The 16,572-nt window shown below is 43.5% G+C and overlaps 2 protein-coding genes across 4 annotated transcripts in view; one reads left to right on the top strand and one right to left on the bottom strand.

The window, feature by feature from the left end:
- The window catches only part of LOC110826556 (protein Skeletor, isoforms D/E), a 60,105-nt gene that overhangs the window by 35,565 nt on the left and 7,968 nt on the right, over positions 1-16,572 (top strand). Inside the window, exons 7-12 of the mRNA XM_087349759.1 lie at positions 11,653-11,752; positions 12,500-12,684; positions 13,272-13,467; positions 14,300-14,575; positions 15,438-15,631; positions 16,063-16,290. Coding sequence (XP_087205885.1) covers positions 11,653-11,752; positions 12,500-12,684; positions 13,272-13,467; positions 14,300-14,575; positions 15,438-15,631; positions 16,063-16,290 — 1,179 coding nt within the window. The remainder of the gene's footprint in view (positions 1-11,652; positions 11,753-12,499; positions 12,685-13,271; positions 13,468-14,299; positions 14,576-15,437; positions 15,632-16,062; positions 16,291-16,572) is intronic.
- The window catches only part of cpx (synaptic transmission protein complexin), a 482,383-nt gene that overhangs the window by 465,095 nt on the left and 716 nt on the right, over positions 1-16,572 (bottom strand). The gene's annotated exons all lie outside the window — the stretch shown is intronic.

Raw genomic sequence — 16,572 nt, 5'->3', positions numbered from 1 at the left:
GGTACGGACTGAATTCATAAATAATATTCAGACGATCTTCGGCTTCAAAGGGTTAAATGCTACGGGTCACTCAGTTTGAATCAGCACGCGCTGACCATCGCATCGGAACGCAAACAGACCGGAAAGATACGAGCGTAACATTGACGCATATAAAGACAGTTCTTCGATGCGTTGCAGATGCTGATTACTTAATAAACAGGTCGTGTTTTGGAAGAATGCTTCCACATCTACAGACTGATCTGCAGGATTAAACAGAACACAATGAAAAAGCATTTCTCACAAACGAAACTAAAACGTAGAGCCTTGACGTCATCAAATCAAGGTACTCTTTGGTAATTAAAACCATGCAAAATTACCTCGTGCTCACGTCATATCACACAAACCACTGCTTAACGTGACAGCACATCGGACATTGCGTTAATGATTTATAAGCCACAATATGAACCTATTAAAATCTCGGCCCCGGACAGCGGCTAAAAATGACTGAGAATTTTCATAGTATTCCTCAGTTCATCCAAATGCAGGAAATGCGTTAAATTAGACCACGGCCAATTTCTTACAAATTCATTAATGATCAAATCACCCGACGCCGAATCATCTTTGTATAAGCAAATGTTCAAATTGTTTGTCGTGGAACAGCTCCTCGGGCGCGGCACTGAGATCGCTTCTCGCTCTGCAGTTCCTCCGCATTTTCCGGTAACTCGGTATAAACTGTAGGCTTCTGGTTCCCCGGAAGAAAATGTCTGGAGGAGTAAGATCCGGGACCACGATTCCCGGGGCGAAACGTTTGACTTATCCTCTATATTGTCTTGGTTAGGGTAACGACCTCGTCGCTAAGAATCACAAAAATTTAAACAACATAAAAATATGAAAATAACTGTCCTATCGTTTAGCCATGCGCCATGTACGTTCCTGGAGGAATTTCCTTTGCGCGTCGGTCATTTTCAAAAAATCTTGCGCAGAAGAGTGCACTTTTAAAATACAATCAAACGACAGAAAATTGACTTTGGTTTCCAGTTACTCAGCTGTGTGTCCGATGTGACACTGTTGCACTCAACTGCCCTGTTCTGCAGATGACAAGTCTATAATGAAGGTTTCGCTGTGATTTGTGAAGCTCGTGGTTTATCATTCAGCAGGCAGTGGCGAGACAGCTGAGCATCGAAAATGTATTATTGGCCGATTGTCAGTCGGCACTGCAGCCATTTAATGGCCGTCCTCTTCAGAAAAACTGCGCCCGTCCCCCCCCCCCTCTACCCCGGTGGCTTCGAAGTGACAACTTTCCAAATAATACGCCACCGAAATCTGAGGCCCACCCAGCCTCCTATCCAATGCGTACCCGGGGGGTAAAGCTCGGTCGGGGCGTGATGCTGACCACTCACCCCCATCTGATGCCGAGGTCAAGGAAGAGAGGAGCTATACCTCCGCTCACCCCCCCCCCCCCCGCCCCAAAAAGACCAACGTGGCGTGTAGCGGGACGGCTTTACTTAATACGACTCTTCTCCCGCTGGCTGTCTACCTGAACTCGCTCCACTGTTTACTGACGTCATCATCTGCGGTATAAATCGCACCCCCCCCCCCCCTGCGTTCCACAATAGCCTGACTTCCTACACGCCCTGTTTCCGAAGTATCGAATTTATTTCGTAACACCCGGTTACTTCATCGGCGACTTGAAAATTGGGGCCACGAACAGCAACATCAGTGTCTCTTCAGTCGATCTACCATCTTTATGAAATATTTTCCTAGTTCCTTTTCTTGAGCGTGCTGCTTTCTTTCTTCCTTTCTTCCTTTCTTCCTTTCATTTTTCAACATCTTATATCTTTCGCCACTTTATTTTGCATTTTTCTTGCCTGCCGGGGGGTGGGAGAACTGAAAAGAAATGAATATCGCGAAATGTCTTCACTGCATTATCATTCCATTTCGTAAACTACTCCTGTTTCGTTATCAGGTCACACACCACTTTTCCGCTGAGTTTGATAAATATTCCGCATCTTAACGCGTTTGTCATCTCTTTCACTAAGCATTTCCAATTTCCAATTTCAATTCACCAACTGCGTAAAAAGAATATATGCAAAGACGAACGTGGAACAAGCTCGTTGAGTAATATCGCCGCTTGGAGACGCTTGGATCGCAATCGAATTTCACGGTCTCTTGCTATGAACAAAAGTGAGTTCCGGTGTGTTCCGAGCATAAATAAATTATGATAATCACGTAATAGTGAAGTGCGGACAAGAAGTACTCCGACCTGAACACGAGGGAAGAATTGAGACATTTTCTGCGGTGTGATTTGTGGACAGACAGAACATTAATCCAAGATGAGGAATTTGTTGTACTAGCCAAAATAATAAATCCAGTTTTAACAAGAACACTGCTTCCGGTACAATATATTTATCAGTGCTATTTAGGCTTGAGAATTCTAAGGGAAAATTACCGATTTCCATATTCATATAACGCAATAATAACCAAACCACATTTTAACAAACTGAGTTTCATGCCGATTTATTATAAAAGTAAAATTATGGCATATAAATGTTCAATCTCATACATTACACTCACTTCAAGGCTTACGTTACAGTATTAAAGCCTGAAATCTGTAACCTCAGATGTAAATTATTTGCAAGTAGGAGCTTTGCCGTAAATATGATAAATATAAAGCACATGATAATAATTTTCAGGATGAGATGGACTATATATATACAGGGTGAGGCAGAGTTCATTCATCATTTTAAAGACACATTAGTTGACCGCAGTTTAATCAAATTTATTCAAAATAAGGTGAATTCAGAGACAAGTGTTTGCAAATATTTATGAACACTGTAACAAAGTTACTTCTTTAAAAATAACACCTGCCAGATTCGTCCAACACGATTCGTGCACTGGATTCGTAACACTTTAAATCAAGCGGTGAGATGGACACGAATTTCCCTAGAAATTCCCTGTCTGAGACTGTTCTAGCCCACCGGACACGATGTTTTTGAAGTGGCCCCATACAAAATAAATCACAGGCCGGCAGACTGGACGAACGGACTGGTCTCGAAACGTCGCCACGGCGAGAAATTATTCGATGTTCAAACACAGTCCTTAAAGTGTTCGACTACCAAACAACAAGTATCCGAACAATTTAGTACCTTCGAAAGTGGATTAGTCTAGGTAGATGACATCTGACGGGTGTTACTTTTAAGAAGTGTTCCTAAATATTTGCAAACACTTGTCTCTGAATTCACATTACTTTAAATAAATTTTAATAAACTGCGGTCGACTATAAATTATGGATGGATGCTGCCTCACCCTGTATCTTGTCCCAGGTAGGCTTTGGTAAATAGTGGGACGATAATTTCTTTCATAATTAAAATTATAGACAAATATTTAAGCTTTAGGAAGGAAGAAAACACATCAGTGCTTCGTATATTTTAATTCAGTCTTTGATTTTATGAATAGGGAGAGTTTGTAGCATAAGACAAGTTCCAAAGAGATCAACTCTATTAAAACTGCTTTAAAATGCAGACATCAAATAGATGGAGTGAGACAAAGATGTGGTCCAGATGTTTCTTGATTCTTTGGGACACTGTCGTAAAGAAGGCGGAGACACAGGAGACGAAAAACGGATTATAAAGAAACAAGTAATGGAAAGGGTGAAAGGAAGAAAGTAGAAAGTACTTAGGGATAATTCTGAACAATAAGGGTTTGTGGGGTAAACAAAGGAAAGTGTGCCAAAAAGTGGAGACTTTACTTTCATTGCGACAGACAGATGCTTGACAATTGGTGATAGAACAAGGTGACGTGGCGGTTGTGGTGGGGATACGGAGGGGAGTGGCTTGGCGCAGGCGCGGAATACGGGAAATTAAAAGCGTGAGAGGGGAAATGACGGGAAAGTTACGTCTCAAGTCGGAATATGGAAAACGTATTTCAACAGGACAGATGTTACATGTACAAATTGTTCAATCCGCTTGACAGAATTACTACAAAAGATTAGGACTTAACAATAATGGTTTCTTGTTAATGACGCCAAAACAAATACTGGCAAACAATTGAAGGCCGATGGATGCACGCCCAGACGAATACGAAACGCGTAACTGACGAGACCTGGAGTCGCCGTCTCAACAATCAGTTAATCAGGAAGATTGAAGTCAAAGTTTATACACAACTTACAGTCATAACGGCAGGAACTACCCCTACGTAAAATGTTGTTTAAACCGCCCCCTCCCTCCCCCATCTTGTGGGCTGAAAGCTAAAGCTACTCGGAGCCTTTGGCCACAATGCTCCGTCCCTCCGTCCCATCTCCGTTAACTTCTGTTGACCGACAGCGGACACACTCTTCTTCTCACTCACGCTCATCTGTTCTGTATGTTCTGTCTGTCTGTTTGTTACAGAAAAGAGCGCGATCTCTTGAACTCGTTCCTGATCAAATCCGAAATCAACTCGTGTTCAACAACCCAGAACAACGTCAACAACACTCGTTCGGAGGAGCATCTCCGCCTGCCGGTCCTCCCTTCAACAACTTTTATAACAATGACAACACTTTCTATCGAGAGCAAAGACGCCATTTTCCTTCTACCCACGTCGACAAACATTTTGCACCGGGACACGACATCCGCGCGACAACGTACAAACCGACATTTAACTTACACAGACTCGAACAACAAAATCCACTTCAACAACAAAGACAACACGGAACTCACGATTCGTTCTCTTTCCAAACGCCGACACAGCAGAGAGACGCTTCGGCGTCGTCTTTCGAGGTAGTTCCATCGATCGTAGTATCAGACCCGTTCCTCGGCCAAACCCCTCCACGACAGCCGACGATCCAACAGCCACACGGCCCACACTTCTATAACTCACAGACGCAACATTCGAACGCCAACAATTTCAACAATCATCAGCAACAGCTGCAAGACCAGAATCTCCGCAACAATGTTCTCTATAACAATCAGTTTGCGAACAACAACAATGGAAGGTCTTTCAGCCCCGTTAATTTCCACGGCCAGCCTTACGTTCAGTACAAATGATTTCCCGGGGCCCCGTTTTCTCTCTTACGAAGAAATTATTTCCTAACTGCAGGCTCAAAGTGTCAAGGTTCCTTACACCCGAAGCGCGTGTCGTCACGAATGGATTGTCATTAAAGTTTTCATGACGTATCTTTAAAAAAATCTTTGGTCATCTTTCAGGGACATTCGCCGATGATTTGCACAAACTTCTTTTCTTTATTTTTAACGTTAACTTTTAAATTCTTCATTGATAGTTTACATGCAGACATCAAGACATTTCATGTCCAAAACTTCCTGTTCATTACGGACAATTAAACGTCACAAACATTACATGTAGAAATTGTTAACGGAGGGAAATTTTAATATTATTTTATAAGCTGTAATTGTTTCTAACTATTTCGCCAGATATTACACAGAGTGACCCACGGGACATGGCGATCCACAAAACGAAATAAGTAGGCCCTCTGAACAAATTGAGCGGTAAACAAACCTGGGGTACGCGTCCCCCCGGGGGTACGTGAAATTTAAAAAAAATATATTATTTTATGATAAACACTGAATAATCAGTAAAGTAATTTATTTAATTTATTTTAGATGTAGATTATATACTACGTATAACTTTCATTATACATCAACAACTTTGGGGGTACAAAGTTGAAGAGAAATTATATCTGGGGGTACGCGAACAAAAAAGTTTGAATACCACTGCTCTAGAGTGTCACTTACTAAGGATACGTTGTGGATAAGGCAGGAACTTCCTTTCCACCTTCAATTCACAAATGGAGGGAACACACGTTTAAAACACATTTTTCCAGACGTAAACCCACAAGAAGGCTGCTTCCAAGCTGTTTATCTCGTGGGCCATTCTGCCAAAACATCTTTTACACAGTCTTTCGTCGTCACCCCAAAATCACACAGCAGCACGGCGTTGAAACTACAATGGTTTATCGCGGATGGTCCTCAATTGCTTCTTTGGAAGGCCTCGCCCAACACTAAACAATGAGGCAACTGCGCATTCAGGCGGGCCTCACTTATCCCCCGATCGACGTTTCGGGCTGACGTCTTCGGATCTGACACTCAGCCACCTCCCGCCATATTTTCGAGTTCCGATTTTGAATGAACATCACGTTACCTCACTGTCCAACGGACAGGACGGTGACATTGTTCCTGGGTCCTTACATCTCCTATTAAACAGTTCTGCCTATTCAAACCGATCGGTTTCCCGTGAGTCACCCTGTATAAATGTTGTTACGCAAATCTTTACATCAGGGCATCTATTTTTACAGCGCGCTAATTCAGAAAAAATAACACTTTTAGACTAGTTTTGCAATGGTTAAAAACAGACATTGAGAAATAATAACAGCGAATGCTTTAATATGACGGAATGGTTCGTGCGACAACCATGTTAATTACCCTTGAGTCTTCTGCGTTATACTAATTAATATTATTTTCTAATTATCGTGTTTTTCTCTGAGTACAGGGTTCGCCCTACCCTAAAACCACTCTTATTAAAAATATGGAAGGTTCATAATTCAGTCGCTGTGTGCATTTACCTTGTGGTTCGGCCTGTCACTTAAGGGCAACGGAACGTTTCTGGTGTAATAACAATATTAAGGTTTGTCATTGTGTAAACTCTGTAACAACGTTGTTACATGCCACATCCCACGTGTCAGCTTTCTTCGTTGCTTTATGCTACACGAAAGTTCCACAGATTACATTATACATCAGCTCTTAAATTAATACATCGCGTTTCACACGAGGAACTCAATTTGATTTTGGACACCCTGCAGTAGTAAAACCAGTACAAATCCTTCTCCAATTTAAGTAAGAGTCCTTACTTCTCAGTACTATGCGTTCGGCTGCATCTTGACTCAAAGCTTTGTAATTTCTTGAACACGTCTTAATTAATTTTTTAAATGTGAGTGTCAGTATGCTCCTCTGAAACGTCGGAAATACGGCTCACCAACATCAAAAGTAAGATCAGTCTTTAGTACGGGCCACCGCGAAAGCTTAAATTGAGTTAGGGCCAGCCACAGCTTCCTCAGTACAAGAAACCACGTCACGCTGACAAATGTTTCACTTCAGTTACCAGTTTCCATGGAAACGAGACGCCAAATATTCAAACTTCATTATTTTTATTATATTTGTTTTCACGCTCCATAACTTAATCAGTGGATTAATCCTCCGGTGTTAATTACGCGATTCTGCAACAACTTACTAATTTATTTATTTATTTATTTAATTTTTAATAATTCAGAATAAAATTATTAAGGACTATATTTTCGCGTTTAATTCCTGGGTGAAGGTGCGATAGACGTCGTATTACGTTCTCGCGTTCGGCCTCCGCGGTCACTGAATCTCATTCAGCGATTACAAAAGGAGAAGTGGGCACCCTATTACCTTAAAATGCAGAAATCCGCTTATGTTTTTACCCTTGGAAATTTACCTTCACAGCCAGCATTAATTTAATGATACGTGTGCTAATTTATTTTCAGATATTTTATGTAAACACTAACAAGATTCATACCTTAACGAGGCGAAGTAACTTCTAGAGCGTTGAATTGTTCTTGGATGTGTTTTAAACAAGGCACTGCTCACCGTACACTTTAAATGAAATGATTTTCTGTAGCCAACTCCAGTGAAATAAAACCCTTTTTATATAAATCGTGTTTAATATTTCTTGTAGAAATTAGTGTCCCCTCGCTGTATACATCCAAAGCAAGTTCTTTAGGCCTGAAGCAACTCTACTATCCAACATTTAAAATTACATTTTTTAATCCTTTCCACGCCAGATTCGTCGCTTGGCAGCGCTGACCTTGCCACAGTGGTTTTGGGCAGCATTTAAAAAGGTCGCCATCTCTCAGCATTTAATGCGAACTATTACTCGCTTTTCGACAAAACAAGATGTCCCGCTACACGCCCTGTACTCGCTTGGGGGGAGAGAGGTCATATAACTCCTACTCATTCTTAACCTCGGCACTAGATGGGGCGGACAGCGGTACCCATCGGTTAGGAGGCTTGGTGGGCCCCAGAGCCGGTCTGGACGCAGAGGCTAGAGGAAAAATCCTCTGCCCCTGTCGGGGATCGAATCTCGGTCATCGAGCAAACAGATGTATACACATTATAATACGGAATATTAACCTTGGTGCTGCGTTTGCCAGGGGAACACAGTGTGGTCTACACTTAGCAGATGCACCGTTTATATTGACCGATGGATAGGACGCAGATGACTCGATGAATATCCTCCAAGATCGCCCGATTTAAGTACACCTGACCTTTTCTTGCGGGGTTAAATGAAAGCCAGCAACGCTTCAAACGCTCCGACAAGGAATCGGACGTCTTGTTCAGTCGTCCTAGCATAAACTTTGGTGGCCGCTTGTCAGTCAATTGCTCACCCCTGTCAACTGTCCGACGAAGCTAACGATGGTCATTTTAAATACCCGCAGTAGATTCGCTAATTCACTAGGTGTCACTGCTGGCTTACGTAATGGTTCGGTTTATTAAAATATCTTTATTTAACCCAATGGATACGCGTACACGTCTTTTTGTGACAATCCGTGCGCCGTGTTACAAGCCTAAACATTTTCAAGGCCATCCATCCTCGTCACAGCGACCAACAAACGCGTGACCTTGAACTTGTTGCGCCATCTTGGCTCCTTCCTACATTCCTGAACAACCGATATCTGTTACATTCAAGTTTCAAGAACGCGGGCTACTTACGCGCTTATAAAACACGATCCAGAAAGAAAGAGGTGTTAAAATGTAGAGCACGCATTTCCCGCTCCACTCACGCCCTCCTCATTCTATATGATTTTATCTCTTTCGTGGACAGATTCTGATGGCACTCGGTGTGAGTGTTGTGCCACTGGAGGTTTCTAATTTCATACGATCGGTAACAACAACAAAATGGCGGACGGCACGAACTTACGAGGTAGAAGCGATACTAGCGCCACTTAATATGCGGTCCTGAAATATGGAGATCAACAGATCGAAAAACGCGCAAGTCTTGTTAACATAATTTTTTCTGTAGAATGTAAATAACATGGAGAACGCGTGATAATTATATTTAACGGTAATAAAGCAACGAAGTTAGACTTTTAAAATTGTATATGGATATCTATCAAAACACGCCTACAAATTATGTATTAATCAGCGATGTTTGTCGTGAATCTTTTAGGTTATGTCCGATAAATTTAATGTGGACAAAATTTGTACTACAGCAATGAGCGCTTTAAATAAAAATCATATGACGTGTTTGAAACGCAAGCAATATCAAATCGATCACGGTTCGATTAAACTAATCGACCATCTGCGCATAAGTCCAGGGCGCTAGCCAATGAGGAGAACTGCGTTTTGTTGTTCTCTCTGCAAAAGTATCAATATATAGTTGCATCCCTAATTAAGATAAAGATTGCTTTATTTCTGTAAATATCTTTTTTTAATTAATAGGTTAATAGAAAATTTGATTATACCCGTTGTTTTGTACGGGTGTGAAACGTGGTCTCCCACGTTAAAGGAAAATTAAGATAAAATTCTATAAGATGATATATATCGCACTTGGTGAATAGTTTTTAATATGATATAAACTTAAGGTCCTCTGTTCAAAGTTAGGGAATACACGAAAGAGCACGTCTGAAGGACAGAAATGTAGTTTAGGAATTACATTAAAGTTTTTCAGTTGTACGGATGCTGAGAACTAAGCAGATCTGAATGAGATGAGCTCCTCATATTTTATGTAGGCTAAATAAGACAATGTCTTCAACACGGCCACTCGGAGCAGCTGTGAGGAGGACTCAGAACAAAAAAGGTACTCCGGTACGCATTGCAGCCTGCCAATTACGAAAATCGAACCTAACCTAACCTAATCAAAGGAATCTGCTCGTACATTGTCTACGGAGAAATCACTCTGCCGACCAACGGAAGACGAATATTCGAGTACAATATTTTCCGTGTTAAATGTTTTCCAATTATTACAGGTAATCTTCGATTAACAACTTTTCGGGCCGGACAACTGTTCCGAAAAGGGCAGATGTCCATTCAATTCATGTTTTCCTCTACCGGAACAAAACATCATTTGTCTGCGTCAGTCACCTTTACGTTTCGTTTTTCTACGAAAGGAATACATCGGATGAAACTGTTTCTTGCGGAAAAGTCACACTGAGGTGTCGTCAGGTCACGATTTCCCCAGCTTTCTCAGCCAGAACTTCGCCACCACTTGGTGCTATCTGAGGTTCTCATGGCGTCGAGTGTGAATTTGGCCGTCTTGTGGGTTATAGCGCCGTGCAGTGTGGTTGAAACCAACGGACATTTCAGAGGTTCTTCCTGCCCCCATCATCCTCGCGGCCCTGATGTCTGAGGCAGCAAGCACCTCTGAAACGTCGGTAAACATGGCGTAATAACCCAGAACACGGTCATCTTAAAACCACTTCATCCCAGCTCAAGTCACCGTCCATGTTGGTAAAGGGAGTTGTTTTGGAAGAAAAATCCGACGTTTCGGAGCCTGAAGACAGAGGCGTAACGTGAGGTACGGAAGGTGAAGACACTATAGTAAGGTTATCTATTATGAGTTTGCGGGATGGAGCCTTTAAGTCACATAATGGAAAGGTACGTATACCAGAATAAACTGAATTAAATGTTCAGATGTAAAATGTTTCTGCGAGAAAGTGACACAAGCTCCCACTTAAATTTATTATTAAACATATAATTATGTGACTGGTTACGAATTGATGTTCTGACGTGGGAGAGAGGTCAGTCAGTCATCGGCTGTGCTTGTGAAGAAATGTGTTACTTAGGTTAAGTGCCAATTTGACCTTCATCAGAAAAAAAAATCTTAACCGGAGGGAACAGGTGATTCAGCACGACGGGTTTTGCCACCGCCCATCCTCTGATTCGCGGTCCGCATGTTTCTTCGTCCGCACACGAGTTTAAGTAAGCGCCTTACGTCGGAAACTAATTAAACTTTCACGAAAAACAGAAGGTAAAGATTAATCTCCTTGTAAGATTTGAGGTTTTCACATCGGTGAGTATGAAGATTCCTGTCTTCTGCGTTGTTGCGCTGTGTAGTCATCGCCCTGATGATGGAGGCAGCATGACCTTTGAAACGTTTGTAAACATCACCCGGACTACACAGCGCAACAACCCAGAAGACAGAAATCTTCATTAATCTCCTTAATTTTCGTCTCTCGCTGTTCAGAAGATCATCTGTCTTCTGAACATATTTTGAGGGTCATCGTTTCTGTCACAAATTCAACAGAAAATAATTTTGTTCCCTCTGTTCGTATCTCCTGCTTTATTAGCTTATTTTCGACGTATTTTTCCGCTGACTATCGGACGTAGAACATTCAAGCAAAGCACATATAGTACTTTTGCTCTCTTCCACTTTCCAGCCCGACCTACGTTTCAGTAACTATAATTCGCACACCCTGTATTTTGGCACGCAGAGTCTAGTAATGAAGACCGAGCAGTCTGCTTGCTTTACCACGAATATATATCTTCGTCCTGGTCCCTTCTTTTCCGTCTTACCATTCGGCAATCTCATGAAATATTTTTAAAAAATTTCCAGGGATTCGAACCGATTTTGTTTATACATAATTGCCCTCATGGCCCCTCCTCAAGCGGGCTGCCTGTTCTGCTGAGATCTGAACCCACGCTCCTTTTCCTTCGTTCGCAGTCGAAGCTGAACTGCGAGGTGCTGTGGGACGACCTTGCGTTTGAGGTGCGCTGGGCCGTGGCGGGAGACAGCATCGTGTTGCAGCTGGTCAGTAAACTAGGTAAGTCACCGCAGCGCCGTATCCAAGTCTTTTGACACTGTGCGCGTTTCTGTGTGCGCAGACAAAGCAGCAACTTGTCTTGTTCCAACCCTCAGTTCTTTTAGTTCGACGATACACACAAAAAAGACATTGGCAGGGATGCCAACGTAATATATCTCCCTAAGCGTTAGGCCGCCGGCGGCTCACACGGTATAGAAATTGTTCTTAAGAATTTATACCGAGGTCGGAGTCGGATTCGGTACATTTTTATCGCCTCCGACTCTACCTAAAATTGCTTCCGACTCCGACTCCACAGCCCTGCAAACAAGGACCAACCTGAAAAAGGGTACTTTCCCCTTGTCAAGTTTACGAGAAGAAAGACAGTGGGTTGTTTCAGTTTCCATCTCGACATTTGTCTTCAGGGACCTGAGTAAACAGAATCGAACTTTAAGACGCGTCGCTGAAGAATCATGATCTGAAACAAGAAAACGCTTGCTGCTGCCATCTAGTAACTAGGCTACGAGTTTACCATTTTAAATTCTACGATTTGTCTAGAGATGGAAGCACTAATCAAGTACGATTTCTCCTTCACAGTTTAGTGGTCAGAGTGTAAAGGCGAGCGTTGATGTGAAGGTCCGACATCCGCTTTCGAGTAGTGATGCCGCCATATTGTCTCTTTTAATGCATACATTGTATTCGCACAGGGCTGACCTTCGCATCGACGCCAGCCTCACGTCAGTGACAATGAACGCGAGTGTTCTGTTCCAGAGGATGGCGAGTACATGTCTTTCGGTCTGTCCGGGGATGGAACGCGGAGCAAGATGATTGGAGGAGACGTCGTCGTGGCTTGGGTGGACAAGGCCACGCTCAAAGGCTACGCCGTCGACTACTTCTTGGACGCGAAGTCTCAGTGCGCCGGTACCAGGGGCAGCTGCCCCGACGAGAGGCTCAGGGTAACGTTCTTACTTAACGGGAATACATTGGCACTCGACATGAGTGAGAAAGAGTCATCCTACCAACCGCTGACAGACCCAACTATTTGTGGAATTTCAGTAAAGGAAATTAATGAACTCACGCCTCTGAGAAACTTCCGATCCTCACAATCGATCTTTCTCAATTCGAGATACACGCAACCCTCATAACTTCTCGATTTTCCAAGTTGACGTTCCCCCAAGATGTTTCATTATCAAAACTCTGAACGCATTTCTTCTGTCTTTCATCCTAGCCATACGCAAAGACCACTTTAGCCGCTCTGATTTCACTGTCCTGAAATACAGAATCCAATTACGCATTTTAAAGTACTAAGCGAAGAGTTGCACAGATTACGTAGTAAAGTCCTGAATAGCTAACTTCATCCATCTCAGGTCTGAATGTTTGTTGTAAATCTGCTGATATGTTCTTCCTTCAGAGTTAATTGTCAGCCTCCATCAATGTTCTGAAGAAAAGTGGACGCCGTGAGTTGCTTCCAAAAAATTCTTCGTTGTTCCTTGTTTCTCTCTGTACAAGTCTAGCTAGTTGATACAGCGTCTCGTGTTGACAGGAGGGCACTAACAGCGTGCGGCTCTTGAACGCTGCCATGGTCAATGGATACTCCATCGTGACGTGCCAGCGACCCTTGAAGGCGCAGGACGAACTCGACCTCGACATCGTGACGAACGGCAGCCAAGCCGTCATCTGGGCCGTCGGGCCTCTCAACTCCAGGAACGAAGTCTCTTACCACAGTCTCACGAACAAGAGTGCGTTTACCTCGGTTTTGCAACGCAAACTGAATTTACGAATCAGTCCCAAAATGTACTCACCCCCAAGCCCCTCGTAAACTAAGCTAACACACAGCACAGATCGTACTGGGGCGAGAACCCAGATCTCCACAGTGGGAAGCTGCGACTTACAGCCCGGACTGTGAGCTGACCGGAATGTATTTCTTATTTCCCCACACTAGACCAACTTCTTCGCTGTTCTGGTACCGCGTACCTCCTCCTCGTACCTGACATGAAGGATAAGAATGCTAACCCCGCCCAGTAGGACTCCTGTCACGAGCGAGCCAGATGTAATCGTGACTGCGTAGAGCAGATGGAGAGATACAATTCGAATAATGCAGTAATTAAAACTAATTAAAATATGACATTGCGTGTCACATCATGAAACAAGAAATAAATAAAACTGAGGATCCGGGACGAGCTTGTCTTCAGAGTTGCCACTATTCAGTAAAAACCAAAAATATTTTTAAACTTACGAGCAAACTGCAGGAGTGCAAATGATGTCTTCGAGGGTAACACAGATATTAATTTAAAATGCCGGTGCATTCTTCTTATAAGGAAAGGTCGAATGAGGGCGTTTTTCACGAAAAATTTGTTCCGCGACACAACCACGCAACTTGAAGACGGTGCAAGAATCCTGACACAGGAACTCAGAATTATTAACTTAAAACTGTATATGAATTGTCACTTAGTTCTTCGTTGCAGTTGAAAAAAATAAATACAAGTCTGCACATTCGAATAAACAACGTAATTTGTTCTAACACAAGAATCCACAGTCAATTCTCAATCCTGCACGGACTGTAATTTGCAGGAGACGTGCTGCTGGATTTCGGCCGAGCACCCAAATGGAACTGCCCGATCCCTGACCCGGACACAACCACCGCGAGGAAGCAGACACCTGCAGCCGAACCGGAACTGCGTCCTTCAGTCGAGGCCACGTCTCGCTCCCCACCAGCCACCCCAGCACCCGCTCCGAAGACAGACGCGTGGGAAATACCGGCCATCCAGTGCTACGAACCGGAGGACGGCGTTTTCTACGCGCAGATGGGCCCCACTGGAGGGAAGAGGGGCTACCCCGCCATCACAGGTTCGTGGGGGGGCCTTCCGTCAGCTCACAAGCGATCGACCAGTCGCTGATTATTCCTGTCTGTCTTTAACCCTTTGAAGCCGAAGATCGTCTAAATATTATTTATGAATTCAGTCCGTACCGCGAAGAAAACACTACACCTCACCATTACGAAAATCAGCTCGTTAACCCTTTGAAGCCGAAGCTCGTCTTCATAATATTTACGAATCCAGACCGTACCGCGAAGAAAACACTTCACTTAACCATTAGAAGTCGAATCAGGCGGTACCACATAAGATTTAACAAAAGAACATCCCGGTCAAAGCCTTAAAACCGTGAAATGAATTTTATAAACGAGGAAGAACGCGTGGCGTAGCCATTAACAAAACAGAAAAGAGCTATCACGTAAGAAACTTGACGGTCTCGGGAACAGCAAGGTGCGATTAAAAAATCGCACTCGACTTTTGGAAAATCTTCTCAATCGCGCTTTGGTCTGCATACGTCACCGTTCCTCAAACACTTCCCCAAGGCGGATTTGCTACAATACGGATTCGTGTGAACTAGGCTTATATTTTCGTTAATATGCTAATACATTTCAGCGCGCATTACAACGTACAGAAAAAAATTAACAGATTAGCAACTTCTCAGTGACAAGAAATGAATCACAACAGTGATAAGACATTAAGATTAAAAATAGATGAACCAACTCCTAGAACGCTCAGTAAGGAACAGATTCAAATAATCGTGAAAAATAATGACGCCGCCGATATTACGACGATCTCTGAACAGCTGTTAAACTGTGAAGCTGTGTTACACTAGGTCCACGTGGCGATGCGCACGCCACGACGGTCGAGGTACTAACACGCTCGTTCGCGGTTTGCAGGTCACGTGGGCTGGGGAATCTCCTGGTACATAAACGGCCTCCTCATACCCGAGATCAACGTCGTACGAGGAAAGACGTACACCTTCGTGGTCGAGGGAGGGCTCGATCCGGAGACCCCTGCTAGATACCACCCCTTCTACATAACAGATGACCCCATAGGAGGTTACGAACACAAGACTCGAGAAGAACGAGCGGTAAGTTTCGTCACAAGGTGTACCACTACTTGGCTCTGTTTCCGTGCTCAGTGAATCCGGTAGTTGCTCAGATAGACCCTGTTCATCATCTGTCATCACGGAATTCTACAGGGTGGTCCAGAATGTACCTACCAAGTTTAATGCTTTATTTAACCTGAACTACAGGCATAAAAATGTCATCCAAGTATCACCCCAATGAACATCTCAAGACATTTATGAAACGCTCGGCTCTGACAATTTTTTCGTAATCTCGTCCCAAAGTTGTGAGATCACACTTTGGATCCTGTCTGGCAAAATTTCTTCAAATTATAATCACTCATTGCGGAGAAATTTTGAGTTTGCAGTTGGTAGGTACATTTTGGGCTTTAATGCTACAAATTATTAGGAATCCCATCACAGCCTCTAGTAAAACACGCCTTTTTCGTTTGTAGGCGGTTCGCATTTTTGCCGGGGCGCGACAGAACCGTCGTGGTGACGTGTACCCCACTGCGACCGGAAGATTGTGCAACTGGAAGCCTGACCCCACTCAGCCCCTTGCAGAAGAGTTCACGTCTTTCGGCGCCTACCAGCGAACACTGAGTCTGGAGTGTGATCAGGGCGAGCCGGGAATCCTGCAGTGGACGCCCGACAAGAACACGCCAGCCACCGTCTATTACCAGGTACAACAAGTGACGACTCATTCTTTCCAACTCGTAACAAAATCGCTGTTTTATTTAGGCCAGTCGAAGCATTTCGTGCAGAGAGCGGTTTAAGAGGGCAGTGGTCGTTGTCTTCCGCGAAACAAAATACTCCGCACTAGATTAGCTTCTTGGTTGTTTAGTTGGCGCGCGACTCACTCATCGCCCTGACGATGGAGGCAGTAAGCTTCTCTGAAATGTCGGTGAATGTCTACAGACCCAGAAAACATCCACTTTAATCACTTCGTAGAAAACGCGCATTAC

This window comes from Zootermopsis nevadensis, unplaced genomic scaffold, assembly GCF_977971745.1.
Source record: "Zootermopsis nevadensis isolate Lab colony 2312 unplaced genomic scaffold, Znev_1.0 Znev_ptg000016l, whole genome shotgun sequence".
Lineage (NCBI taxonomy): Eukaryota > Metazoa > Arthropoda > Insecta > Blattodea > Termopsidae > Zootermopsis > Zootermopsis nevadensis.
Note: the sequence above shows the minus strand (reverse complement) of the source record. Positions and strands in the feature narration are given on the sequence as shown.